At 47.6% G+C, this 27,173-nt stretch overlaps 2 protein-coding genes across 2 annotated transcripts; both read left to right on the top strand.

Annotated features, from left to right (window-relative positions):
* Positions 1–3,847: 3,847 nt before the first annotated feature.
* Positions 3,848–4,789, top strand: LOC133749203 (olfactory receptor 7G2-like). Its single transcript, XM_062178412.1, has one exon. It carries the CDS (start codon positions 3,851–3,853, stop codon positions 4,787–4,789), a length of 939 nt encoding a protein of 312 aa, XP_062034396.1. The 5' UTR covers positions 3,848–3,850.
* Positions 4,790–9,793: 5,004 nt separating this feature from the next.
* On the top strand, positions 9,794–11,961 carry LOC133749141 (putative gustatory receptor clone PTE03; the record flags this gene model as incomplete). The annotated part of the gene is made up of 2 exons (XM_062178318.1): positions 9,794–10,696; positions 11,935–11,961. Coding segments are annotated over exons 1-2 (930 nt in total), but the record flags the coding sequence as incomplete, so codon positions are not given.
* Between the last annotated feature and the right edge of the window lie 15,212 nt (positions 11,962–27,173).

Genomic DNA, 27,173 nt, shown 5'->3' with positions numbered 1-27,173 from the left:
TGGAGTTCCAAACTCCTCCTTTGGGGCTAGCCCATTCCTAATTGTTGTGGGCATTGGGAAGTGAACCAGAGTGCAAGAAACCTCTCTCTGTGACTTTCAAATAAATAAAAACATAGGAACCAGGCTTCCTGAATTATGGAAAGACACCTTCATTTGTCAGGTCTGTAGAACGGAGGTGAGCAGATGCAACAGAGAGAACTGGACGGTGTACACTGGTCTCTGGGCCCAGGGAATTCATTATCCTGAATTCTTCTCCTCTATAGTCTTGGTTCAAGGACCTGCCCCCTTGGGATCAGATTGGCACTAAAATAGCTGCTCTAATGAAGAGCATTGGATATAAGGCTCCAGGGCTCCAGAGGCTGTTGATGTTGTCCCGTGGTCACCTCCCTCCACAGCACCTGTCAAGTCAGGATGCCGCACACATGAGCCTCCAGCCAGAGATGGACTTTCCAGGCCAGGAGCTCGAGGTCCCACTACTAGGTCTTCCTGAGAACATAGCTTCCTTCATCAGTACCCAGGTGAGATGCTGACTATCATTTATCTGTAATCCAACCAGGTAACTGAAGGTCCCTTAGTTAATGCTTTGGACATGAGGGCAGGAGTTTTGCTAGAATTGCAGCCAAGAAAAGCAGTGAGAGGGCCGGCGCTGTGGCGCACTAGGTTAATCCTCCGCCTGCGGTGCCGGCATCCCATATGGTTGCCAGTTCTAGTCCTGGCTGCTCCTCTTCCAGTCCAACTCTCTACTGTGGCCCGGGAAAGCAGTGGAGGATGGTCCATGTGCATGGGCCCTGCACCTGCATGGGAGACCGGGAGGAAGCACCTGGCTCTGGCTTCAGATTGGCACAACTCTGGCCGAGGCAGCCACTTGGGGAGTGAACCAGTGGAAGGGAGACCTTTCTCTCTGTCTTTCTCTCTCACTCTCTCTGTAACTCTGCCTGTCAAATAAATAAATAAAATCTTTAAAAAAAAAAAAGAAAAGAAAAGCAGTGAGGACAGCACATGCACAGGATGATGAGAAACAAGTCCCCTGTGAGCCTCCTGCTTGCTGCTTGTCAGCTTCTTAGCACAGCCTCATCCACATTTGCACAAATACTCACCTGGCTCTCACTGTGCTGGCCTTATTCTCTCCAGCATCCTGAGCATAACTCTGTCCCTTCTCAGACAGGAGAACTGTCATAAAACATCCTGACAGCCACTTGAACTCTTGTGGTAGTGTTGGGGAGGAGGTTTGATCCTTGCATCATCATTATTATTATTTGAATTCTTATTTATTTGAAAGGCAGAGACACAGAGAGAGACACAAAGAGAGAGATCTCCCATCTGCTGGTTCATTCCCCCAATGCCTGCAACAGCCAGGGTTGGGCCAGGCCAAAGTCAGGAACCTGGAACTCAGTTTGGGTCTCCCACGTGCAAGGACTTGAGCCATCGCTGCTGTCTCCCAGGGTGCACTCCAGCAGGAAGCTTGCATAAGGAGCAGAACCCAGCCAATCTGAAATAGTGCTTAACCAGGCTTAACCACTGCATTAAGCACCCACCCCAGGGTATTAGCTTATTTTGCAAATTTATTTGAAAGGTAGTTACAATGAGAGGAGGAAAGACAGAGCCATAGAGAGCTCTTCCATCTGCTGGTTCACTCTCCAAAAGGCCACAACAGCTGGAGCTGGGCCAGGCCAAAGCCAGGAGTCTGGAGCTTCTTTTGGGTCTCGAGTGTAGGTGCAGGGGCCCAAGCACTTGGGCCATCTTACTGCTTTCCCAGAACATAGCAGAAAACCAGAGGGGAAGTGGAGCAGCCAGGATTTGAACCATGGCTCTACCCCCCCCCCCCTTCATTTCTCCTTGCTGGTTAAAAACGTCTTGCTTCAGAATCGTTTTACATTTACAACAGAAACGCTGGGAGGTTGTACAAAGTGCTCTCAAACGCCCCACACCCAGCTCTGCCTGCTGCTGCCCTCTTCCACTAATGTGACCTCTGCGTCTCGGTGTGTAACCACACGCAGCCGAGGATGAGGCCTTCCTCCCACACTTTGCACGGGACACGCAGCTCTGCCCTGGACACTGGGTGCGGTCTTTCTCCCCCTCCTGGGTCTGGGTGCATCCTTGCCCACAGAGCTTTGCTATCATCCCTGCAAGGGCTCCATGGAGGGAAGTGGGGACCCATAGAGGCTCACCTGACTGCCTTCCTGGTCCTGCTGCTTCTCTTCCTAAAACTGCTACACAACTTTTTTTTTAAAAAAGATTTCAGGTCGGCACTGTGGTGTAGCGGGTTAAGCTGCTGCCTGTTATATGCGGGCCTCCCATGTGGGCGCCAGTTCCAGTCCCAGCTGCTCTACTTCTGATCCAGCTCTCTGCTATGGTCTGGGAAGGCACTGGAGGATGGCCCAAGTACTTGGGTCCCTGCACCCATGTGGGAGACTTAGATGTCCTTCTGACTCCTGGCTTCAGATGGGCCCAGTTCTGATTGTTGCGGCCGTTTGGAGAGTGAACCAGTGGATGGTAGACCTCTCTCTCTGGCTCTCCCTCTGTCTGTAACACTGCCTCTCAAATAAATAAAATCTTAAAGAAAGATTTATTTGTGGGGCTGGCGCTGTGGCACAGCAGGTTAAACTGCAGACTGCAGTGCCAGCATCCCATATGAGCATCCATTCAAGTCCTGGCTGCTCCACTTCTGATCAGCTCCCTGTTAATGCACCTGGGAAAAGCAATATAGTATGGTCCAAGTGCTTGGATCCCTGCCACCCATGTGGAAAACCTGGATGAAGCTCCTGGCTCCTGGCTTTGGCCTGCCAGCCCCAGGCTGTTGTGGCCATCTTGGATTGAACCAGCAGATGAAACATCTCTCTCTCTCTCTCTGCATAACTCTAATTTCAAATAAATTAAATCTTTAAAAAGTAAAATTAAGTAAAAATGTAAAAAAAAAAACAGAACAAAAGATCTATTATTTATTTATTTGCCTGAAAGGCAGAACAACAGAGAGAGAGGGAAAGACAGAGAGAAAGAGATCTTGTATCCTCTGCTTCACACCTCACATACCTGCAACAGTCAGGTCTGGGCTAGGCTGAAGCCAGGAGCCAAGAACTCCATCTGCATCTCTCACGTGGTTGGCAGGGGCCCAGGGACTTGGGCCGTCATCTGCTGCTTTCCCAGGTGCATTAGTAGGGCTGCAACCAGATAAGAACCAGGATTAGAACTCAGGGACTCTGATATGGAATGTGGGTGCCCAGGTGGTATCACTGTTATACAGTGATCACCAAATCCTTTGAGTAAGTTTATATTTAAACAAACCATACGTTTTTGAAAACTCAGCTGTTCTTAAACAATCAGAACTTAATGGAGACAGTAGAGAACACAATAGATTACTTCAACAGAGCACAAAATCCATGTCTTTTTGGTCATCCCCTTAAATCTAAGACCTTAAATCTAAGAGTCAGTTCATGGAATCATCCCATAACTTGAAATAATGTTAACAGAGTCAGAACGAGGGACGAGAAAATAGCTTACTGAATCTGGCTAGAAAACTAACAGTCATCATTAGAACAATGTGTCATGGACCAGGCTGAAGCCAGGAGCCAGGAAATCCATCCAGGCCTCCCAAGTGGATGGCAGGGACCCATGTACTTGAGCCATCACCTGCTGCCTGCCAGGCTCTGCGTCAGCAGGAAGCTGACTGGGAGCAGAGGAGCTGGGAAAGAAGCCAGGCACTCCTACCTGGGACACAGGCATCCCAACGGTCCTTTAGCAAGTGCCAGCCCCAAGATTTTCTGCTTCTGTACTGTCCCCTGGTGATGCTGCTGCTGGTCTGTATCCTTTATTGTCTATTCGCTCCATAATTTCCATCAGATTCATCCACAACATGGGAACTGCAAACCAGACAGCTGATTCTGAATTCCTTCTCCTGGGGCTCACAGATGACCCAGCCCTACAGCCCCTCCTCTTCTGCCTGTTCCTGTCCATCTACCTGGTCACCGTCCTGGGAAACCTGATCATCATGCTGGCTGTCAGCTCCGACGCCCGCCTCCACACACCCATGTACTTCTTCCTCTGCAGCCTCTCCTTCACCGACATCTGTTTTGGCACCACCACCATCCCCAAGATGCTGGTGAACCTGCAGACGCGGGACCGCAGCATCACGTACGCGGGCTGCCTCACTCAGGCCTGTGTTGTCTTGCTTTTTGCCGGCCTGGAAAACTGTCTGCTCGCAGCCATGGCCTATGACCGCTATGTGGCCATCTGTCAGCCGCTGAGCTACACGCTGGTCATGAACCCCCGCCTGTGTGTCCAGCTCCTTCTGCTCTCGCTGTGCGTCAGCCTCGCCAACGCCCTCCTGCTCAGCCTGACGGCGCTGCGGCTGGCCTTCTGCACACACCTGGAGATCCCGCTCTTCTTCTGTGAACTTGCCCAGGTCATCGAGCTCGCCTGCTCTGACCCCTTCGTCAACAACCTCCTGGTCTACGTCGCAGCTTGCGTGTTTGGTGGCGTGCCTCTCGCCGGGATCATCTTCTCCTACACTCAGATAGTCTCCTTGGTTTGGAGAATGCCATCTGCGAGGGGAAGGCACAAAGCCTTTTCCACCTGTGGGGCGCACCTGTCGGTGGTCTCCTTGTTCTATGGAACGGGCTTGGGGGTGTACATCAGTTCTGCGGTGACCGACTCCCCTGGGAAGAGCGCAGTAGCCTCGGTGATGTACTCTGTGGTCCCTCAAATGGTGAACCCCTTTGTCTACAGCCTGAGGAATGAGGACATGAAGGCAGCCTTGAGGAGCCTCACCCAGCGGCGGCCTGCCCTTCTGTGAATTGTCTTTTCCTCCAGAGGTGGGTAGCACAGAGGCAGCCAAAGGGCCATGAACCCTGCTTCCTCCCCCACGACATTCTTCTACAGCGATTGGAAGGCTGCTAAGAGCATTCCAGCTTCGGCTTCAAACCTGCCTTGCTTTTCTTGTAGTAGATCTGTCACGTCTGAGAAATGATTTCCATTCTCTACATGCCATTTCTTTTATCAGGGCACGGATTCGAAGCCTGAGACAGAGGGTCCAGTTTTAATTACACACACATACACACACGCACACACACACGCACATGCACACGCACACAGTAAGACAGGAATAAGGGCTAGCATTGTGGCACAGTGGGTTAATTCACCACCTGCAATGCTGGCATCCTGTATCAGAGTGCTGGTTCAAGTCCCGGCTGCTCCATTCTGATCCAGCTCCCTGCTAATGCACCTAGGAAAACAGCAGAGGATGGCTCAAGTCCTTGGGCCCCTGCACCCATGTGGGAGACCCAGATGAAGCTCTCGGATACTGGCTTTAGTCTGGCCCAGCCCTAGCTGTTGTGGCCTTTTGGGGAGTGAGCCAGTGGACAGAAGACCTCTCTCATTAACTCTGCCTGTCAAATAAATCTTTAAACAAAGCACTTTAAATTAATCAGATTATATTGAAAGCACCAACTGTAACAAAAATATATAGATTAGGAAAAGCAAAGTAAAGTGACAGGCACGGTATGATGCTGTTTATATAGAGCTTTTCAGATTGAAAAACAGGGGCTGGCAATGTGGTACAGCGGGTTAAGCCACCACCTGCAAAGTCAGCATCCCTTATGAGCTCTATTTCAAGTCTCCACTGCTCCACTTCCCATCCAGGTCCCTGCCGAAGCACCTGGGAAAGCAGTGGAAGGTGGCCCAAGAGCTTGGGTCCCTGCACCCATGTGGAAGGCCTGGGTGGAGTTCCAGGCTCCTGGCTTCAGTAACCATTTGGGGAGTAATCAAAACAGATGGAAGATCTCTGTCTCTCTCTCTGTACTCTGCCTTTCAAATAAATAAATTTTTATTTAAGAAAGGAAAAGAATGCAACGACTTATGGACGAATAATATGAAGCACAATAAATATTGCAGGAGGACCATGTGCCTTGAGTCAGTGTAGTTGTTCCCCTGGAGAAAGAAGAGAAACAAGATCCTACAAACATGTGTCTTGGAGTAAACATGTAGTATTGTTTGCACTGATTCCCAGGGAGTGAGAGTGGTGGAGGTGTGAACTTGATGATGTTGACAGCTCTTCCTTTGTTACTTTCTATACTTTTTGTTATGCTTGGATAATGTATGAGAAACCTAAGCATAATTGTGTAAGGATCAGTGTTTAACACAAGAGGTTAAGATGCCCCTTGAGATGTCCACATCCAAATCAGAGTGCCTGGGTTTGAGTCCTGCCTCTGCTTCCGATTCCAGCTCCCTGCTAATGTGTACCCCACGAGGCAGCAGGTGATGGCTCAACCACTTGAGCCTCTGCTACTGATGTGGGAGACTTGAATTGCATTCTGAGCTCCTGGTTTTGACCTGGCCCAGCTGTGGTAGGCATCTGGGGAGTGGACCATTGGATGGGAGATCTCTCTTTTCCTCTCTGTCACTCTACCATTTCAAATAAATGCATAAATAAATCTTTAAGAGAAAAAGAAAAATTTTACCATGATGGTTATGCTCTTATCTGATTTTGGTGATGATTTCTATTATATGTGTCAAAATGTATAAGACTCTAGAGTTTACATGTGTGTAACTTATTGTTTGTCATTTGTATCTCAATAAAAGTTAACAATAACAGAAATCATTTTGTACATGTGATCACTCAGAACATGGTAGTAACTGTTGATTATAGTATGCAGAAGCAGAATCAACATTCCATGAGCTACAAAGAAGTAGCTCTCTGTTGCTGGCATGTTTAGCATACGATCATTTTGTCCTCACATATATTTATACAGGAAGCATGCAGAACAATCTATATAAGGAAATGGTTTTTTTTTAATCTTTTTTTTTGACAGGCAGAGTGGACAGTGAGAGAGAGAGACAGAGAGAAAGGTCTTCCTTTTGCCATTGGTTCACCCTCCAATGGCCGCCGCGGTTGGCGCGCTGCGGCCGGCGCACCGCGCTGATCCGATGGCAGGAGCCAGGGGCTTCTCCTGGTCTCCCATGGGGTGCAGGGCCCAAGCACTTGGGCCATCCTCCACTGCACTCCCTGGCCACAGCAGAGAGCTGGCCTGGAAGAGGGGCAACCGGGACAGAATCCGGTGCCCCAACCAGGACTAGAACCCGGTGTGCCGGCGCCGCAAGGCGGAGGATTAGCCTAGTGAGCCGCGGCGCCGGCTCGGAAATGGTTTTTGTGAACCTGAATGTTCTGTCAGTTTCTCTGACATTGTTGCTAGAAATGAGTTGTTCTTGGGTTGGCCTGGTTGCACAGTGGGTTGAGCTGGCCCTTGTGATGCTGGCATTCCAATGCAGGTTGCAGGTTCAAGTCCTGGTTGTTCTGCTTGTGGTTTCCTGTGAATGCACCTGGGAAGGCAGTGGATGATGGTCCAAGCAATGTGGGAGACCAGGATGGAGTTCCTGGTTCTCTGCTTTGGTTTGGCCCAGCCCTGGCTATTGCAGGCATTTGGGGAACAAACAAGTGGATGGAACTCTCTGTCTATCTCTGCCTTCCTCTCTGACACTCTGCCTTTCAAATGAATGAATGAATGAACAGATTGTCCTGAAGAAAACAAATAGGGAAGACTAGAATCCAGTGGCAGAGGGAAGGTGTGGTTAGATGTGCTCAGTCCTTGAGATGGATATGAGCCAAGCAAGGCAGAGAGATGAGGACCACATCTGCTTGGCCCATCAGGGTAAGCCATCCAGAACAAAGGTCTTTACGTCTCAGGCTTGCTCCTTAAGGATTCATGCTGCCCTGTAATTGCATGAGAGTACAAGAGTTGGCCTAATGAGGAGCTCTGGATATTGAAGCCCCAAGGGCCCCAGAGGTTGCGGAGTCTCCCTGTGACTGCCCGTTCAACAGCCTTGCCCTAGTCAGCACCCAGCACACAGAGCTCAGCGCCGGCACCACGGCGGCTTCTGCACAGCAGCTTGCCCTGCACAACTTCTCTCTGCTTCCTGAGCACAGGGCTCCTTTCTGCTCCTTCACACCCACAAGGACCTGAACATCATCCCTTAGTGATGGCACCCAGGTGGGCTGACGTTCCTAGGTTATGATTTGCAAGGAGCAACAGGTCTGTCTCTGGGTGCACTTCCGGCTGCTGTGAGGTGAGGACCTGCTGAAGATGAGCAGAACTAGGTCACCTTCGAGGTGTCTGCCTATCTACCTAGTTGTCTGTTATGTTCATGTGCTTGCTTATGCAAGAATTCCCATACAGCTTTTATTCTGCTCATATCTTTTTAAAATCAATTTATTTATTTGGAAGTCAGAGTTACATAGAGAGAGAAGGAGAGACAGAGAAAGATGGAGAGAGGCCTTCCATCCACTGGTTCACTCCCCAATTGGCCGCAATGGCTGGAGCTGGACCGATCTAAAGCCAGGAGCCAAGATATTCTTCTGGTTCTCCCATGTGGGTGCAAGGGTCCAAAGACTTGGGCCATCTTCTACTGCTTTCCCAGGCCATATCTGAAAGCTGGACTGGAAGTAGAGCAGCTGGGACTCGAACCAGCACCCATATGGGATGCCGGCACTGCAGGCAGTGGCTTTACCAGCTATGTCACAGCGCTGGCCCCTCTGCTCAAATCTTACCCTGACCTGGGAGTCTAAGGTCTTTTTCCATCCCCAACAGCAATTTACTCTTGTTCAATTCTAGAAAGCTCTAAAATTCTATAACAATTTTCCTAATTCATAAGACCAGGAAAAGGTATATTAGAGTACTTGAAAACACTTGTGGAAAATATAATTAAATGACAAGTTTATTTTGGTGCAAAAAAATTGAAAATTTATGCATACAGGGGGTCTTCCAAAAGTTCATATTATGAAAAAAACTGTGGATGGATTTTTAAAAAGTATGCACCAAACTAATCTTTTAATTTCATTTTCCAAGAATGTTTGAAGTACCCACATAATATTTCCTATTTCATTCCTACTAGTTTCTACAATGTAGGAAAAGAGTAGACATTCAGTATATCAAAACCAGATGGGCGCTGATTTGAGTCCCAGCTGCTCCATTTCTGATCCAGCTCTCTGGTATGGCCTGGGAAAGCAGTAAAAGATGGCCCAAGGCCTGGGGCCTCGGCACCCATGTGGGAGACCTGGAGGAAGCTCCTGGCTCCTGGCTTCAGATCAGCTCAGTTCTGGCCGTTGCGGCCATCTGGGGAGTGAACCAGCGGATGGAAGACCTCTCTATATCTATCTATTTATCTCTGTCTCTGCCTCTGCCTTCTGTAACTCTGCTTTTCAAATGAATAAATCTTTAAAAAAAAAAAAACCTGGATGATCAGGTAGCGTAGGGGAGTGAGAGGCAGCAAGAAAGGAGGTTGAGAAATGGGGAGAGAAAAAGACAGAAAAGATTAGCAAGTAGTACTCAACAGATGTGAATTCTCTAAAACAAGGAGTTCTTGGGGCCAGCAAAATGGCAGAGCAAGTTAAGTCACTACCTGCGATGCCAGCATCCCATATGAGCACCTGTTGGAGTCCTGGCTGCTTCCTTTCTGATACAGCTCCCAGCTAATGAGCCTGGGAAAGCAGCAGATGATGGCCCAGGTGCTTGTGCCCCTGCCACCACTGTGGGAGATCAGGAGAGAATTCTTGTCTCATGGCTTTGACCTGGCCCTGTCCTAGCCATTGTAGCTATTTGGGGAGTGAACCAGGGATGGAAGATTGATTGATTCATTCATTCATTCTCTCTCTCTCCCTCCCTCCCCCACCTCGTGTGTCTTTCCCTCTGTGCCCCATCCCTGCTTTTAAATAAATAAATCTTAAAGAAAAACAAAACAAGAGATCCTTGGACATCCGTCATCTGTTGCATCCCCTCTTATTTTTTCCATCAGACTCTTCAACAACATGGACTCAGAAAACCAGTCAGGGGTCCCAGAATTCCTCCTCCTGGGGCTCTCAGAGGATCCAGCCCTGCAGCCCCTCCTGTTTGTGCTGTTCCTGTGCATGTACCTGGTCACGGTGCTCGGGAACCTGCTCATCATCCTGGCCATCAGCTCAGATGCCCACCTCCACTCCCCCATGTACTTCTTCCTCGGCAACCTGTCCTCCATTGACATCTGTTTCAGCACCACCACGGTCCCCAAGATGCTGGTGAACATTCAGAGGCACAGCAAAGCCATCAGCTACGCAGGCTGCCTGTCTCAGGCTTTCTTCGTCCTCCTGTTTGCTGGACTGGAAAATTTCCTCCTGGCTGCCATGGCTTACGACCGCTACGTGGCCATCTGCCATCCACTCAGGTACACGGCCATCATGCGCCCTCGCCTGTGTGCTCTGTTGATTCTCCTCGCCTTGTCTCTTAGCACCGCGGACGCCCTCCTGCACATCCTGATGGCGTTGAGACTGTGTTTCTGCCTAGACCGGGAGATCCCCCACTTCTTCTGTGAACTTGACCAGCTCCTCAGGCTGGCCTGTTCCGACACCCTCCTCAATAGCCTCCTGGTCTACTCAGTCACGAGTCTGTTGGGAGGGGTTCCTCTCCTGGGGATTATTTTCTCCTACGTTCACATAGTCTCCTCCATCCTGAGGGTGCCATCTGCAGGGGGCAGGCATAAAGCGTTCTCCACCTGTGGGTCTCACCTCTCAGTGGTGTCCCTGTTCTATGGGACGGCTTTTGGTGTGTACATTAGTTCTTCCCTGACCGATGCTTCTAGCAAGACCGCGGCCGCCTCGGTAATGTACACAGTGGTGCCTCCGATGCTGAACCCCTTCATCTACAGCCTGAGAAATCAGGACGTGAAGGGAGCCTTGGGGAATCTCATGGGAAAAACATCTCCATTTATGGGAAGGTGTCACCTGGCTAAGACTTTAGAATGAGCTTAAATCCAGGAAAGTACAAACGTGGGCACTTCCATCATCAATTTTTTTGGGGGGGTGGTGGGAAGAAGCAGTAAAATTCTTGAATTTTATGAAATTTAGAGTCTTGATCATACTTTTAAAAAAGATTTTATGTGTTTATTTTAGGGGCAGAGTTACATGGAGAGAGAGTGACAGAGAGAGAGGTCTTCCATCAGCTGGTTCACTGCCCAGCTGGGCCAATCTGACGCCAGGAACCAGAAGCTTCTTCTGGGTCTCCCATGTGGGTGCAGGGGCCCAAGCACTTGGGTCATCTTCCACTGCTCTCCCAGGCCATTACCAGAGAGCTGGATCAGAAGCAGAGCAGCCAGAACATGAACCAGTGCCCACATGGGATGCCAGCGCCACGGGTGGAGGTTTAACCTTCTACGCCACAGTGCTGGCCCCAAAGAGGCAAGTAATCTAATCCAGGTCTCTCATGCAGGAGGGACCCTCATGCTTGAGCCGTGACTGCAGCCTCTCGGGGTCTGCAATAGCAGGAAGCTGGAATCAGGAGCCAGAGTCAGGTGTCAAACCCAGGCATTCTGATATGGGCATCCCGACCTGTCCACCACAAGCCAGCTGTGCCTGCGTTTTAACATGCTAAAAGCTGAATCTCTTTTTTTTTCCCCCAAGTTACATAGTTTTAATTGTACATGAAAGAATTATATTAGCAAAGAGATCACTGAATGTTCATCCAAGGGTAAAAACATATGGGTATTGCTACCAGAACAGAATTAGGCTAGAGCTACTCGCTGCCGGACAGTCCATACACCAGAGACAAGAGACAGCGCAGGGAGACACACTGCTCAAAGCTGAACCTTCACACATGGACTCTGTGTCGGCTCTTGCTCAACCTTGGGGTGCTGAGACTCGTGTTGTACTTTGGGAGTTCATTCTCAGCACTGCCCAGCTTTACAAGATATACCCGATGACATCACAAAAGAATTGCCTTTCTTTTCGGTGAGCAAGTAGCACTTTTATTGTATACAGTCAAGGTGTACACGATTTCTTTTTAAAGATTTATTTCTGTATTTGCAAGGCAGAGTTATACAGAGACAGAAGGAGAGGCAAAGAGAGAGAGGCCCTCCATCTGCTGGTTCACTCCTCAGTTGGCCACAATGGCCAGAACTGTTTCGATCTGAAGCCAGGACCAGGAGCTTCTTCCAGGTCTCTACTGCTTTCCCAGGCCATGACAGACAGCTGGATCAGAAGTAGAACAGCTGGGACTTGAACTGGTGCCCATGTGGGATGCTGGCACTGCAGGCTGCAGCTTTACCCACTAAGCCACAGTGCCAGCCTCAACATATGTGAATTTATCAGTGTAGCTCATCCTCCATATCAGGGGGTTCTGTATCACAGATTCAGTCGATCTCGGGTTAAAAATATTTGAGAGCTGAGTGTTGTAGTGTAGAACATTAAGCCACTGCTTGAGACATCCATGTCCCATTTCTGAATGCTAGTTCAAGTCCCGGCTGCTCCACTACTGATCCAGCTCCCTGCTAATGCACCTGGGAAGGCAGTGGAAGATGGCCCAAGTGCTTGTGGCCCTGCACCCACATGGAAGACCCCAAATATGTTCCAGGCTCCTGGCTTTGGCCTGGCTCAGTCCTGGCTTTTATGGAGTGAACCAGCAGATGGAAGATCTCTCTGTTTCTGTCTCTCCCTCACTGTCCCTCTACTTTTCAAATAAATTTTTTTTTTAATTTGAAAGTACACATTGTGTCTTACGGAACATGTTCAGATTTTTTCCTATCATTTTCCCCTAAACAACCCAGTATAACAACTACTGACACAACATGGACATTGTATTAGATATTACAAGTAAACTAGAGATGTTTCGAGGTACATAACAGGATGTAAGTTATATCCGGATACCAAACTACTTAATACAAGGGAGTTGAATATATTTGGGTTTTAGTATTCATGGGAGGCGCTGAACACTCTCCCCACAGATACTGAGAGATGATTGCATTTATTTTGTGATTTTCACTCAGTAGGTCATTTTTTTTAATATTATATTATTTATTTATTTGACAGATAGAGTTATAGATGGTGAGAGAGAGACAGAGAGAAAGGTCTTCCCTCCATTGGTTCACCCTCCAAATGGCTGCAATGGCCAGTACTGTGCTGATCCAAAGCCAGGAGCCAGGAGTTTCCTCCTGGTCTCCCATGTGAGTGCAGGGGCCCAAACACTTGGGCCATCTTCTACTGCTATCCCCGGCCACAGCAGAGAGCTGGACTGGAAGAGGAGCAACCGGGACTAGAATTGGCACCCATATGGGATGCCAGCACCGCAGGCAGAGGATTAACCTAGTGCGCCATGGTACCAGCCCCTCAGTAGGTCATTTTAATGAAGCCTCTACCTACCATAGACTCATAGATACAGACTTCCATTGCCTTCTACAATATACATCATTGTGACTTTTATCTTTGCACATAAACCTACCTGCAACTTATTTTTGACTTTGTTGGGGTGCAGACATCTTGTTTATTTTATCCACAGAAATAAACAATTTCACTAACAGCTTTTGTTAAGTATTCATTTTTCCATTGTATTGCCACTTCATTTAAAAAAAAAACATTTATTTTATTTATTTGAAAAGCATAGTGACAGAGAGAAAGAGAGAGATTGTCCATTTACTGAATCATTCCCCATAAGGCTGTAATAGCTGGGTGGTCAGAAGGAACTCAAGTACTCATGCCATCATCCACTGATTCTCAGGTGCATTAGCAGGGAGCTAAACTGGAAGTGGAATGGGGTTGGCACTGTGGCATAGCAGGTAAAGCCGCTGCCTATAGTGCCAGCATCCCATATGGGCACCAGTTCAAGTCCCAGCTGCTCCACTTCCCATCCACCTCTCTGCTGTAGCCTGGGAAAGCAATGAAAGGTGGCCCAAGTCCTTGGGCCTATCTACCCACATGGAGACCCAGAAGAAGCTTCTGGCTCCTGGCTTCGGATTGGCCAGCTCTGGCCATTGTGGCCATCTAGGGAGTGTACCAGCAGATGGAAGACCTCTCTCTCTCTCTCTCTCTCTCTCTCTCTCTCTCTCTCTGCCTCTCTTTAACTCTGTCTTTCAAAGAAATAAATAAGTCTTTAAAAAAAAAAAAAAGAAAAGACAGTGGAGCAGCCAGGACTAGGACCAGCATTCTGAGATGGGATGCTGGCATTGCAGGGGGTGGCTTAACCCACTGTGCCACAATGCAAAGCCACTTCTGTGATAAATATACTGTGTTAATGCTCATTGACCCGGGGCTGACACTGTAGTGTATTGGGTAAAGCCATCACCTGCAGTGCTGGCATACCATATGGGCACCAGTTCGAGCCCTGCATGTTCCACTTCCGATCCAGCTCCCTGCTAACATGCTTGGGAAAGCAGTGGAAGATGGCTCAAGTCTTTGGGTCCTTGTACCTCTGGATGAAACTCCTGGCTTTGGTCTGTCCAGTCGTGGCCATTGTGGCCATTTGGGGAGTGAATGGAAGACCTCGCTCTCTCTCTCTGCACCTATTTGGGGAGTGAATGGAAGACCTCACTCTCTCTCTCTGCACCTCTCCCTCTTGGTAACTCTGCCTCTCAAATAAAGAAATAAATCTTTTAAAAAATATTCATTGATCTAGTTCTGATCTTTTCTTTTAATCTGATATGTCTACCTTTTCTACCCCTAAGCCAGTACCACCTGCCTGAATTACAATAGTATATATATCAGCCAATTTATAATCAATTATGCTGTGGTAACAAGTCATCCCTCTCTGAAGAGTTGCAACAACAAAAGCTACATTGAATAATATTTGGTGCAATGGGTTCAATGCTTTCCATTTCATTTAATTGCATGTATCAGAACAATAGCCTGTTAATGAAAAGAACATTCACTTTACTGCCTGTATCAGAATAATTTCCTGTTAATATGCTATGATATTGTTTAGTACAAATATACAGGGACACATTCTTAAACTGTGAGGCATCTGAGAGACAAATTGTTCCATTGATCCCAATGGCTAGCCAGCTTATAAGAAGCTGCTCAACTTCACTAGTCATTAGGAAAAAGCATATCAAAACCACAGTGGGGAGCTGCCAACACAGTGATGTTATAGGTTAAGCCTCCATCTGTGATGCTGGCATCCCAAATGGGTGCCAGTTCAAGTCTTGGCTGCTTCACTTCCAAACCAGCTCCCTGCTGATGGCCTGGGAAAGCAGTGGGAGATGGCCCAAGTGCTTGGATGCCAGCACCAACATTGGAGACCCAAAAGAAGCTCCTGGCTCTGGCTTTGGATTGGCCCAGCTCTGGCTGTTGTGGCCATTTGGGGAGTGAACCAGAAGATGGAAGACCTCTCTCTCTCTCCCCTCTGGAACCCTGCCCCTCAAATACATAAATAAATCCTTTAAAACCACAGTGGTGGTGGGGGGCATGGTGAGCATTGTGGTACAGTAGGTTAAGCTGCTGCATGTGACAGCTGTTGATTGAAGACCCGGCTGCTCTGCTTCTGACCCAGTTTCCTGCTAATGTGCCTGGGAATACAATGGCCCAAGTACTTCCAACCCTGCTGCCCATGTGGGAGATCTGAATAGAGTTCCTGGTTCTTGGCTACACCTGGACCAGTCCTGGCTATTGTGGGCATTTGGGGAATAAACCAGTGGATGAAAGATCTTTGTCTCTCTGTCATTCTGCCTTTCAAATCAATCAATCAATCTTTTAAAAAAAAACACAATGAACTATTATCTCACAGGCATTAAGAAATCTATTATTATAAACAGAGAAAATAACAGGTGTGGGTAAAGAATGTAGAGAAATCGAAACCCTAGGTACTGTTGGTAGAAATGCAAAATGATGCAGCTGCTATAGCAAACAATGACATTTCCAAAAAGAAAGAAAGACTGAATTACCATATGCCCCAGCTGTCCCACTTCTGGGAACTATCTGGAAGGACTGAAAGCAGAATCTGGAGAGATATTTGCACAGCCAGGTGTGTTACAACTGGTCCACAACAGCTAGAAAGTGGAAGGAACCCAAATATCCACTGACAAGCGAAGGGGCGCACAAAATGTGGAATAGTCCCAGCACGGAATAGTACTCAGTCCCCCAAAAAGAAAATTCCTTCACATGCTGCAACATAGGAGACCCCTGAGGCTGCTGCGCCAGGCGAAATAAGTCACAAAAAGCAACTACATTGCTTTTGTGTGAGTAGCCGAACTATAGAGGCAGGAAGGGCCGTGGTAGAGAGTGGAAGGGGGAACCGGAAGTTGATGTTCAGTGGGCAGAGTTTCCATTTTGCAAAGTGAATGAGTTCCGGAGATCTGTTTCACAATAACACGAATATGCTTAACATTGCTGAATCGTGCATTTAAAAATAGCTAAGATGGTCAATTTTATGCCACGTATTTTTTTTGTTTGTTTACCACAATTAAAATGTTTTTAAATCAGTAGAGCACTTTTTGAAAAAATATTTTTTTATGTATTTGAAAGAGAAAGCAAGAGAATAAAATCTCCCCTCTGTTGGTTTGCTCCTCCAATGCCCCTGGGCTGGGCCAGGATCTGGGAACTCCATCCCAGTCTCCCACATGGGTGGCAGAGACCCAAATACTTGAGCCACCACCTGCTACGACCCAGGGCACACATTTGTAGGAAGCTGGATGCAGAGCCAGCAGGTGAACCCAGGTACTCTGATGAGGGCTGGGGCATTGCAGACAGCATCTTAGCTGCTACACCCAATCCTGAAGGAAGAGGGAGAAGACAAGGATGAAATAATCAGAGGGGAGGGACATGGGGAGGCCACATCCCACCTCGGGTCTGCGTGAACAGCAGGGGAGAATTAGCGGCGACAGCTCTTCTTCTACCATAATTGTGTCTGGAGAATTAATTCCACAGTTGAGGGTTTGTCACCTTGTGGCCACAACACCCACACCTGTCCTCTGTTGGACCAGTTTCTCAGCCTTGCCCAGAGTGCCCTAGAGGACATTTAACAACATCCCCAGCCTCTGCACACCCTCCACTGAGACGACCAAAAACGTCTCATGGGGACGAAGTCATCCTGGTTGAAAACCAGTGTCTTGGACTCTCAGGTCACTAGGGGACTTCACATTCAGTAATGCTGCTCCTGTTTCAGCAAAGAAAAATTATTAAGGGGCCCCGCCCTGTGGTGCAGGGGTTAAGCCCCTGTCTTCGATGCTGGCATCCCAGTGAGTGCCGCTGGTTCAAGTCCCCACTGCTCCACTTCTGATCAATATCCATGGTAACGCGCCTGGAAATCCGTGGGAGGATGGACCAAGAATGGGCCCCTCCCACCCTTGTGGGAGACCCAGATGAAGCTTCTGGCTCTTGATTGGCAGCCATTTGGGGAGTGAACCAGGGGATAGAAGCTCTCTGTCTATCTCTCTCTGTCTCTGTCTCTCTATCTATCTGTGTGTGTGTGTGTGTGTGTAATTCTGCCTTTCAAATAAATTTTTAAAAGTCATTACAGAAGGGGACTGGCAATTTTGAGGTGGCCTCCTCTGAAGTTTTGATATGTCCTGTTAGAAACTGAGCAGGACCTGGTTCTCCGGACGCTTGCAGACCTGTGAACCCCAATGTCTATGGGTCGATGGGTCAGGGTAGGTAGGGGATGGGAGCAGCATGGAGGTCATTAGGTCACTGGGGCTTGTCCTTGGAAGGTAGCTTTCACATGAGAGTCTCTTTTTTTTAAAAAGATTGATTGATTTGAAAGGCAGAGTTACAGAGAGAGAGAGAGAGAAAGAAGGAGAGGGAGGGTGAAGGAGGGAGAGAGAGAGAGAGAGGGATCTTTCATCTGTTGGTTCACTCCTGAAATGACTGCAACAGCCATGGCTGGGCCAGGTGGAAGCTGGGAGACAGGAACTCCGTCTGGGTTTCCCACAGGGGTGCCAGTGGCCTAAGTGTTGGGCCATGGTCTGCTGCTGTCCCTGGAGAATTAGCAGGAAGCTGGGTGGGAAGTGGAGCAGCTAGGACCTGAACCAGTGCTCATACTGGATGCTGGCATCGGCTTAACCCACTCTATGCAGGTATTTAAACCCCAGCATCTTATGGGTTGATGTTAATGGTGGTGGATGCGGGGGGAGGGAGAGACATGATCTCATAATGGCAGGTGGAGGGCGGGACCAATGGGAGGTCTGTAGATCCTGGGGCGGGGTGGGGCGGGGGGGGCTTGCCCTGGGAAGGCAGCTCTTGCAATAGTCAGTGATTTAAGCCAAGCTTGGTCGAGTTTCGCTCTCTGCTGGCTGACTCATGTGTGATCATCACTCTGCACACACTGTAGCACTATCAGCCACCACCAGACGCCAGGCTAATGGGGCCGCCTGATCTTGAACCCTGAACCTCCAAAATAAACCCTTTCCTCCCAAGGAGCTCCTCTCAGATACTTTAGCTAAGGGACTGATGAAAAGTAACACCACACTCAGAGATAACACCAGGCTATTTCCTCCTCTTGGTTCAGAATTCTTGCCAACAGTGTTCCCAGGCCCCCGGGAGTAGGCACCCTCAAAGCGTTACTGGAGATGGCTTCTCAGAACTTCTTTGAGCAAGGAAGGATTCAGACTTGAGTCGGGTACTAGCACTGAGTGAGGTAGCAAAGTTCAATGAGACAAATACACCTGACACACCAGGCAGGTGTCTCAGAAAAGAGCTGAGCCCCCAGGCCATTTTGGACATGAGTTTTTATGGATATGAGTATGGGGATCCCAATCATATCTCCCCCACTCTTCCCTCTTCTGGGACATTATGGACACTATGAGGAGGGTGTTCCTGGATGTGGGACCCCCCAAATCCTTCTAGGACCTCGCCAGTGCAGTGATGACACCTGGTAGCTCCCCTTGGTGCAGGGTGGGGGACATTCCCCTGAACTCTCCCAGGGAGGGCTGGAACCCATTGAACAGAGATCCTGAATAAGAGCAATGACTTTAGATGCAATTCCTGGGCTGCTTTCAGGGCTGTTTCCTTGTCTCATTGCACAAAAATTCACTTTCTTTAAAAATTCCCAATTTCTGGGGCTGGCATTGGGGCACAGGGAGTGAGACTCTGCCTGTGCTGCTGGCATCCCACATGAGCACTGGTTTGAGTCCCAGCTGCTCAGCTTCCAATCTGGCTCTCTGCTAATGGCCTGAGAAAGCAGTGGAAGATGGCCCAATGCTAGGGACTCTGCATCCACATGGGAGACCCAGAAGCTCCTGGCTCCTGGCTTTAAATCAGCCCAGCCCTAGGCATCGTGGCCATTTGGAGAGTGAATCAGTGATGGAAGATCTTTCTGTGTGTCTGTAACTCTGCCTCTCAAATAAACAAATCTTTTAAAAAAATTATTTCCTATAAAAAAATTCTGTTTCTTTGAAATAGAATAATCCCATTTTCTTTGGTCCCTGTTATGCACAAAGGCGATGGTCTGCCTAGCTACCTAACAAAGGCAGTCATGTCCCAGAGTTTATTGCCGAAGGGTGAATGTCACCACCCATCTCTTTCCACCTGTTTCCTGCAGATGCTGTGGTCACCCTGGTGGGTCTTGTCTCCATCCAGGGCAGGTGACCTATTTCTGTGAGCACAGACAGTTCTCTCCCACATTCTATTATTGCTCATAACTGGATGTGTCTTTTGAAATCCCTTTCTCTGCCTTGGAAAAGAAAGTGATGTGTGTTCTGTCAGTTAGTCAATCATCTGATCTACTCAGAATGAGGTCAGGAAAGCCAGAGGGCAGAGTAAGACAGGGCAAATCAACTTTCCATTTCTTAGCTGGCAGCTGGAGAGAAAGCCCAGACACGTTATCACCGAGGGAAATTCCTATCAACCAAATGCTTCCCCTAGTTGTCCACTCCATAAGAGGCAGGGTTCTCCCCACAGCTACTCACTTTTTATCTGGTAATAACCCTAGACTTACAGAAGTTCCAAAAATGGTACCAGTACCTCCCATCAGTCCTCCAGCTCACCCCAAGGTAACGAAAATGGTGCAACACCAAGAGCTAAACTTCAGTTTTGCTGGAGATTTCTTCCTAAAATTTCCTTATCCAGGGGCCAGTGCTGTGGCATAGTGGGTTAGGCTGCTGCCTGCCACAGTGGCATCCCATATGGGCACCAGTTCAAGCCCTGGCTGCTCCACTTCCTATCCAGTTCCCTGCTAGTGCACCTGGGAAAGCAGCGGAAGAGGGCCCAAAACCCAGAGCCCTTGTACCCACATGGGAGGCCCAGATAAAGCCCTGGCTTCTGGCTTAGACCTGGCCTACCATCCCCAGCCATTGTGGCCATTTGGGGAGTGAACCGGCAGATGGCAGATCTCTCTCGCTCTCTAAATCTGCCTTTCAAATAAATAATGAAAATCTTTTTTTTTCTAACTTAGTATCTGAGGGGCAAAGAGACAGAGACACAGAGAGGGTTTTATCTGCTGGTTCACTCCCCAAATGACCTTAACAGCTGGGGCAAGGCAGGGCTGGGCTGGAGGCAGGAGCCTGGATCTCAATGCAGGTTCTCCTACATGGGAGGCAGGGCTCAAGTACTTGAGTCACCACTGTTGCTTCCCAGGGTCTGCAAGAGCAGGAAGCCAGAGTCAGGAGCCGGAGCCAGAGCCAGGTATGGAATCCCGGTATTCTGATGTGAAATGCAGGCAACCCAAGTAACATTTTTTATTTAAAACTTTTATTTATTTTCAAGGCAGCATAACAGAGAGGGAGAGGCAGAAAGAGAGAGATTTGTCCTCTATGTACTGGTTTAATCTACAAATGCCTGCAATAGCCAGGGCTGGGCCTGGCCAAAGCCAGGAGGCAGGAACACCACCCAGGTCTCTTACATGGGTGCAGGGACCCAAGCACTCGGGCCGTCTTCTGCTGCTTTCCCAGGTGCATTAGCAGGGAGCTGGATTGGAAGTGAAGCAGTGGCAACAAGACTCAGCACTCTGATAAGAACTGCCCCAGTTACAAGCAGTAGCTTGACCCCCTTGACACAACGCTGGCCCCCTAAGTGACAACTGTTAGGCCAAAAGCCCACCACTGATGACGATTAAACTACAACCTTCCATTAAGAAAAAAAGGGGGGACAGAATTCTGATGACATCTGATAAAACCCTTAGTCTGATCAAACCTCATTGTATTAAAAAAAAGGAAGAGACAGTCACACCTGGAGATAGAAACAAATTTATCTTTTCCCAGTTTCAATGTTGTAGCTCCTATTCACTTTTTTTTTTTTTACTTTTATTTAATGAATATAAATTTCCAAAGTATAGCCCATGGGTTACAATGGCTTCCCCCTCCCACAACCTCCCTCCCACCCGCAATCCTCCCCCTTCCCGCTCCCTTTCCCCTTCCATTCATGTAAAGATTCATTTTCAATTCTCTTTGCATACAGAAGATCAGTTTAGTATATATTAGGTAAAGATTTCAACATTTTGCCCATATAGCAACACAAAGTGAAAAAACTACCATTGGATTACTAATTATAGCATTAAATAGCAATGTACAGCACATTAAAGACAGAGATCCTACATAATTTTTTTTTCAAATTAATTAATTTTCTATGCCATTTCCATTTTAACACCAGGTTGTTTTTTTTTTCATTTCCAATTCTCTTTATATACAGAAGATCAATTCAGTATATAATTAGTAAAGACCTCATCAGTTTGTGCCCACACAGAAACACAAAGTATAAAAATACTGTTTCAGTACTAGTTATAGCATCACTTCGCTTTAGATGACACATTAGGGACAGATCCCACATGGGGTGTAAGTACACAGTGACTCCTGTTGCTGACTTAACAATTTGACACTCCTGTTCATGGTGTCAGTAATCTCCCTAGGCTCTAGTCATGAGTTGCCAGGGCTATGGAAGCCTTTAGAGTTCGCTGACTTTGATCTTATTCCGATAGGGTCATAGTCAAAGTGGAAGTTCTCTCCTCCCTTCGGAGAAGGGTACCTCCTTCTTTGATGGCCCTGTTCTTTCCACTGGGATCTCACTCACAGAGATCATTCATTTAGGTCTTTTTTTTTTTCCATGATATCTTGGCTTTCCATGCCTGCTATACTCTCATGGGCTCTTCAGCCAGATCTGAATGCCTTGAGGGCTGATTCTGAGGCCAGAGTGTTGTTTAGGACATCTGCCATCCTATGAGTCTGCTGTGTATCCCACTTCCCATGTTGGATCTTTCTCTCCCTTTTTGATTCTATCAGTTAGTATTAGCAGATACTTGTCTTGTTTGTGTGATCTCTTTGACTCTTAGACCTATCAGAACTATCAATTGTGAGCTGAAATTGATCACTTGGACTAGTGCGATGGCATTGGTACATGCCATCTTGATGGGATTGTGTTGGAATCTTCAGCCCATTTTTAAGTTGGATTATTATTATTATTATTTTGGTAAAACCTGCTTTCCACCAACCTTTTGAAGTATCCTTCTAGGGTTTGCAAGTATTTTCTCCTGCTCTGCAGGCTGTCTCTCGGCTTTGTTGATGAATTTCCTTTGCTGTGTAGAAGATTTTTCAGCTGATGGAACCCCCTTGTTCTACTTTTGCTTTTGTGGCCTGGGAACTTGGGGTCACATCCAGAGACTCACTGCCCCTGGGACAGTGTCCTGAACCGCTGCACCTGTGTTTTCTTTGAGTGATGTCACTAAGGCTCTGGGACGCTGCTGTCCATGGTGCTAATTCAAAGAGGTCCCGGGGACCTCTGCCTGCCTCTTTGCCAGTGACACAGCAGCTCCCAGCCTGAGCCATGCTCGAGAATCTGTGCTTTGGGAAATGTCAGCATATGCCACACTAGACCAATTGAAAAAAGGAAACCTCCCATTTGCGGATCCAGGAAGACTGCTTCTGGGTTCTCCAGTGATTCCTATCTGCACCCAATGTTCAGAATTCCCATTCTAATAGATTCTGCAATAACAATAATAATAAAAAGGCAAGACTCACTGAAGTGACTTTGACCTAACAATGAGTTGCCCTGGGAGATGGACCTTCCACTGAGATCCACCAAACCCCCTCCCCACAGAGTGCTCCCTGGGGCTCCATGATGTAGGCAACTACCCTCCTGGATTGTTTTCATTAGGTTTCAAAGAAAAAGAAGAGAAAGAAACAAGGGGACCCCAGGGGGCACTGATGAGCCAACATTGCATGACTGTCAAAGAAAAAATGGGGTAAGTCCCATCATTTTTTCAATAACAAAAAGCATTTTCTTTGTATTTCTGGCCTCTGGCTATTTATCATCAGTTCCATAGGAAGAACATTGGGCAGTTGGCAAAGGAATTTAGGTTCCTTATCTACAAATGTGATTAATTGACAGGTGGTAGATCTGAGTGCAGGTTTTGTTAACACCCAGCTAAAATGCACAGGGAGGACTGCAAACAACACACTGAGAGCCAGAATGAATTAGCTCCTAGACATGAAGACTGTGCACTAACTAACACAACTTCCTGCCTTATCAAGACAAGCAGCTGTGGGAAGGCGTTGTGGTGCAGCAGGTTAAGCCACTGCTTACAATGCGACCACCCCATATCACAGTGCCCGTTTGAGTCCCAGCTGCTGATTTTGACCCAGGTTCCTGCTAATGCACCTAGGAAAGCAGCAGATGATGGCCCGAGTACTTGAGTCCAGGCTACCCATGTGGGAGACCCAGATAGAGTTCCAGGTTCCTCGTTTCGACCTGGCCCAGTCCTGGCTGTTATGGCCATTTGGGGAGTGAACCAGCAGATGGAAGGTCTCTTTCTTTCTCTGTCTCTCCCCCTCTCTCTGTCACTCTGCTTTTCAAATAGTAAATCTTTAAATATTGGCAAACAACTGGCTCACTGACACTCATGTTAAGACCCTTACTTCTTTTTTTTAAAATTTTATTTAATGAACATAAATTTCCAAAGTTCAGCTTATGGATTACAATAGCTTCCCCCCTGCCATAACTTCCCTCCCACCCACAACACTCCCATCTCCCACCCCCTCTCCTCTTCCATTCACATCAAGAGTAATTTTCAATTATCTTTATATACAGAAGATCAATTTAGCATATATTAAGTAAAGATTTCAACAGTTTGCACCCACACAGAAACACAAAGTGTAAAATACTATTTGAGTACTAGTTATAGCATTAATTAAACACCTAAGAATAATTGTGTATTAATTACAGAGTTCAACCAATAGTTTTAAGTAGAACATAAAAAATACTAAAAGGGTAAAGTATTAAGTTCTTTTTTTTGTTTGTTATATAGTTATTATTTTTTTATTTAATAAATGTGAATTTACAAAGTGCAACTTTTGTATTGTTGTGGCTTCCCCCCCACAACCTCCCTCCCTCCCGTGGCCCTCCCCTCTCCCACTCCCTCTCCCATCCCGCCCTTCATCGAATTTTGTTTTCAATTACCTTCATATACTGAAGATCAACTTAGTATATACTAAGCAAGGATTTCAACAGGCTGCACTCACACAACCACACAAGGTATAGGATATTGTTCGACTAGTAGTGTTTTTAAGTTTCATAGTAAAACACATTAAGGACAGAGATCCTACATGGGGAGCATGTACCCAGTGACTCCCGTTGTTGATTTAACAATTGGCACTCTTATTTATGACGTCAGCAATCACCCGAGACTCTTGCTATGAGCTGTCTAAGCTATGGAAGCCCCTTGAGTTCACCGACTCTGAACTTGTTTAGTCAAGACCGTATCACAGTGGAGGCTCCTTCCTCCCTTCAGTGTGTGTCCTGCTTCCCCCGCAGGATCATTCTCTCCCTTTTAATTCTATCCTTCATTATTTGCTTACACTGGTCTTATTTGTGAAATCTCTTCAACACATACCCTATCTTTTTGATCGGTTGTGTATTTATACTTATCACTTTACCAAGTGCGCTGGCATTGGTACCTGCCTCCTTGGTAAGATTGAGTTGAAATCCCCTGGCACATTTCTAGTTCCACCATTGGAGTAAGTCCGAGTGAGCATGTGCCAACCTATATATCTAGACTCTTACTTCTTGTAACCATGCATTCAACCTACTGTGTCATAAACTTTGAACAACCCCGATCAGTGCCCAGACCTATAGATCCCAATGTCCTGTCTGTCAACCTTTTTTTTTTTTTTGCTACAATGAAATACCTAAGAGAAGTGAATTTTATAGAGAAAAGATGTATTTAGCTCACAATTTTGGAGGTTCAAGTCCACAGTTTGTGGGGGGAGCCCATATTCAGGATCTGGGAGGGCAGCAGGTGCACAATAGCAGAGCTCATGGGGAGAAAGGACCATATGGTGATCCAGGAAGGAGAGAGAAAGATAGATGGGGTTGGGGGCTGGGTCTAACCCAAGCTTTTACAGGAGCCTTTCCATGAACTCTACCTTCTGAGGGCACAATCTCCATAGTCCAAGGCTCTCCCATTGGGCCTACCTCCTAAACACCAACCTTGGATTGAGTTTTCATGTGTTGGTACCATCACTTATGATTTTGGGGTTTAAAGTCCCATGTGAATTCCCACAGAAAATACCAAGGAAAATATTGACGGCCTCAGGTTTGGCAATGACTTTTTAGATTCAACACCCAATGATACAATTCATGAAAGTATTGAAAAGTGGGGCTTCTTTACAATGAAAATATTCTTCTTTACCAAAGACACAGTCAAAATGTTAGTAGAGATGGCTGAAACAGGGGTTCTTGTCTTTGCACAAGAAAGAATTCAGAGGTGAGACAGGGAGCAGGTGAGACAGAGAGTAAGCAAGGTAGCAGAGTTTAATGGAGTAGCACCCATCGGAACAGGTGGATCTGAGAGAGTGTGGGTGTGGGTCCTCTTTTCCCCTCCCTCCCTGACCCTTCTCCTGGACAAAGGGTTTGCTGGATGTGAAACAGGAAAAATTCCTCCCAAGATTTTATTGCCTAGCGTCATCAGACCAGGAAGCCCTTATGGCATGGTGCCTTTCTTGGGGAGAAAGACACCTCTAAGGTTACTGGGGGATAGGCAGGACTTCGTAGTGTAGAACACTGGGCTGCTCCCTAGGTGTGATCCCAGCACGCTATAGGCTGCAGCTACATCGCTTTCAGCAGGTGCCTTGCTTTCTGAAGGCCCCCTTCACACACACGGGCTAATTTCTAACTTCCTACCTAACAGAATGAAAAGACAAGCCACGGAGCTTAAGAAGCATTTCCTTTTTTGTTTGTTTGTTTTTGACAGGCAGAGTGGACAGTGAGAGAGAGATAGGTCTTCCTTTTCTGTTGGTTCACCCTCCAATGGCCACTGTGGCCAGCACACTGCGTTGATCCGAAGCCAGGAGCCAGGTGCTTCTCCTGGTCTCCCATGCAGGTGCAGGGCCCAAGCACTTGGGCCATCCTCTACTGCACTCCCGGGCCACAGCAGAGAGCTGGACTGGAAGAGGGGCAACCGGGACAGGATCTGGCTCCCCGACCAGGACTAGAACCCGGAGTGCCAGTGCCGCAGGTGGAGGATTAGCCTATTGAGCCATGGTGCCAGCCAAGAAGCATTTTCTTTTTTCTTTTTTTTTTTGACAGGCAGAGTGGACAGTGAGAGAGAGACAGAGAGAAAGGTCTTCCTTTGCCATTGGTTCACCCTCCAATGGCTGCCGCGGCTGGCGCGCTGCGGCCGGCGCACCACGCTTAGCCGATGGCAGGAGCCAGGTGCTTCTCCTGGTCTCCCATGGGGTGCAGGGCCCAAGGACTTGGGCCATCCTCTACTGCACTCCCGGGCCACAGCAGAGAGCTGGACTAGAAGAGGGGCAACTGGGACAAGATCTGGTGCCCCGACCGGGACTAGAACCCGGAGTGCCAGTGCCGCAGGTGGAGGATTAGCCTATTGAGCCACGGTGCCAGCCAAGAAGCATTTTCTAAATGACATATCCTATAAAGCACTGTTGTCCAAAATCCGTAAGGAAGTCTTAAGATTCCACCATAAGAACTTGATTTAAAAAAATGGGCCAAAGATTTAACAGAAATCTCACCATAGAAAATACACAGATGGAAAATAGCATATGAAAGCCTGTAGCATTAGGGAAATACAAAGGAAAACCGCCATGGAGTCCTACTACATACCTATTGGAATGTCCAAAATCCAGAGCACTGACAATACCAAACCCTGACAGGAATGTGCAGCCATAGGAATGTGCAACCATTGCCAGTGGGGTTGCAAAAACAGTACAGCTGCTTCGGGACACAGCTGGGCAGTTTCTTACGAAACTATTGCTAATTCACAAGACAGGAGACAACAGAAAATACAAGTTATTAAGGAAAATCCACAATACAACCCATGGAGTAGCCTTTTCCCTCAAAGCCCAATCCTGGGGTGCACAATGAACCCCCTCGGATTTTTCTGTGGAAGAAATAGTTTAGGGGCTGGAGCTGTGGCATAGCGGGTAAAGCCACCACTTGCAGTGCCAGCATCCCATATGGGCACCGGTTTGAGTTCCTGGTTGTTCCACTTCTGATTCAGCTCTCTGTTGTG

Source organism: Lepus europaeus, chromosome 20 (genome assembly GCF_033115175.1).
Source record: "Lepus europaeus isolate LE1 chromosome 20, mLepTim1.pri, whole genome shotgun sequence".
Classification (NCBI taxonomy): Eukaryota; Metazoa; Chordata; class Mammalia; order Lagomorpha; family Leporidae; genus Lepus; species Lepus europaeus.
Note: the sequence above shows the minus strand (reverse complement) of the source record. Positions and strands in the feature narration are given on the sequence as shown.

Excerpts from the sequence above, each read along its gene's own strand:
- LOC133749203 (XM_062178412.1), top strand. The coding sequence starts at position 3,851 with ATGGGAACTGCAAACCAGACAGCTGATTCTGAATTCCTTCTCCTGGGG.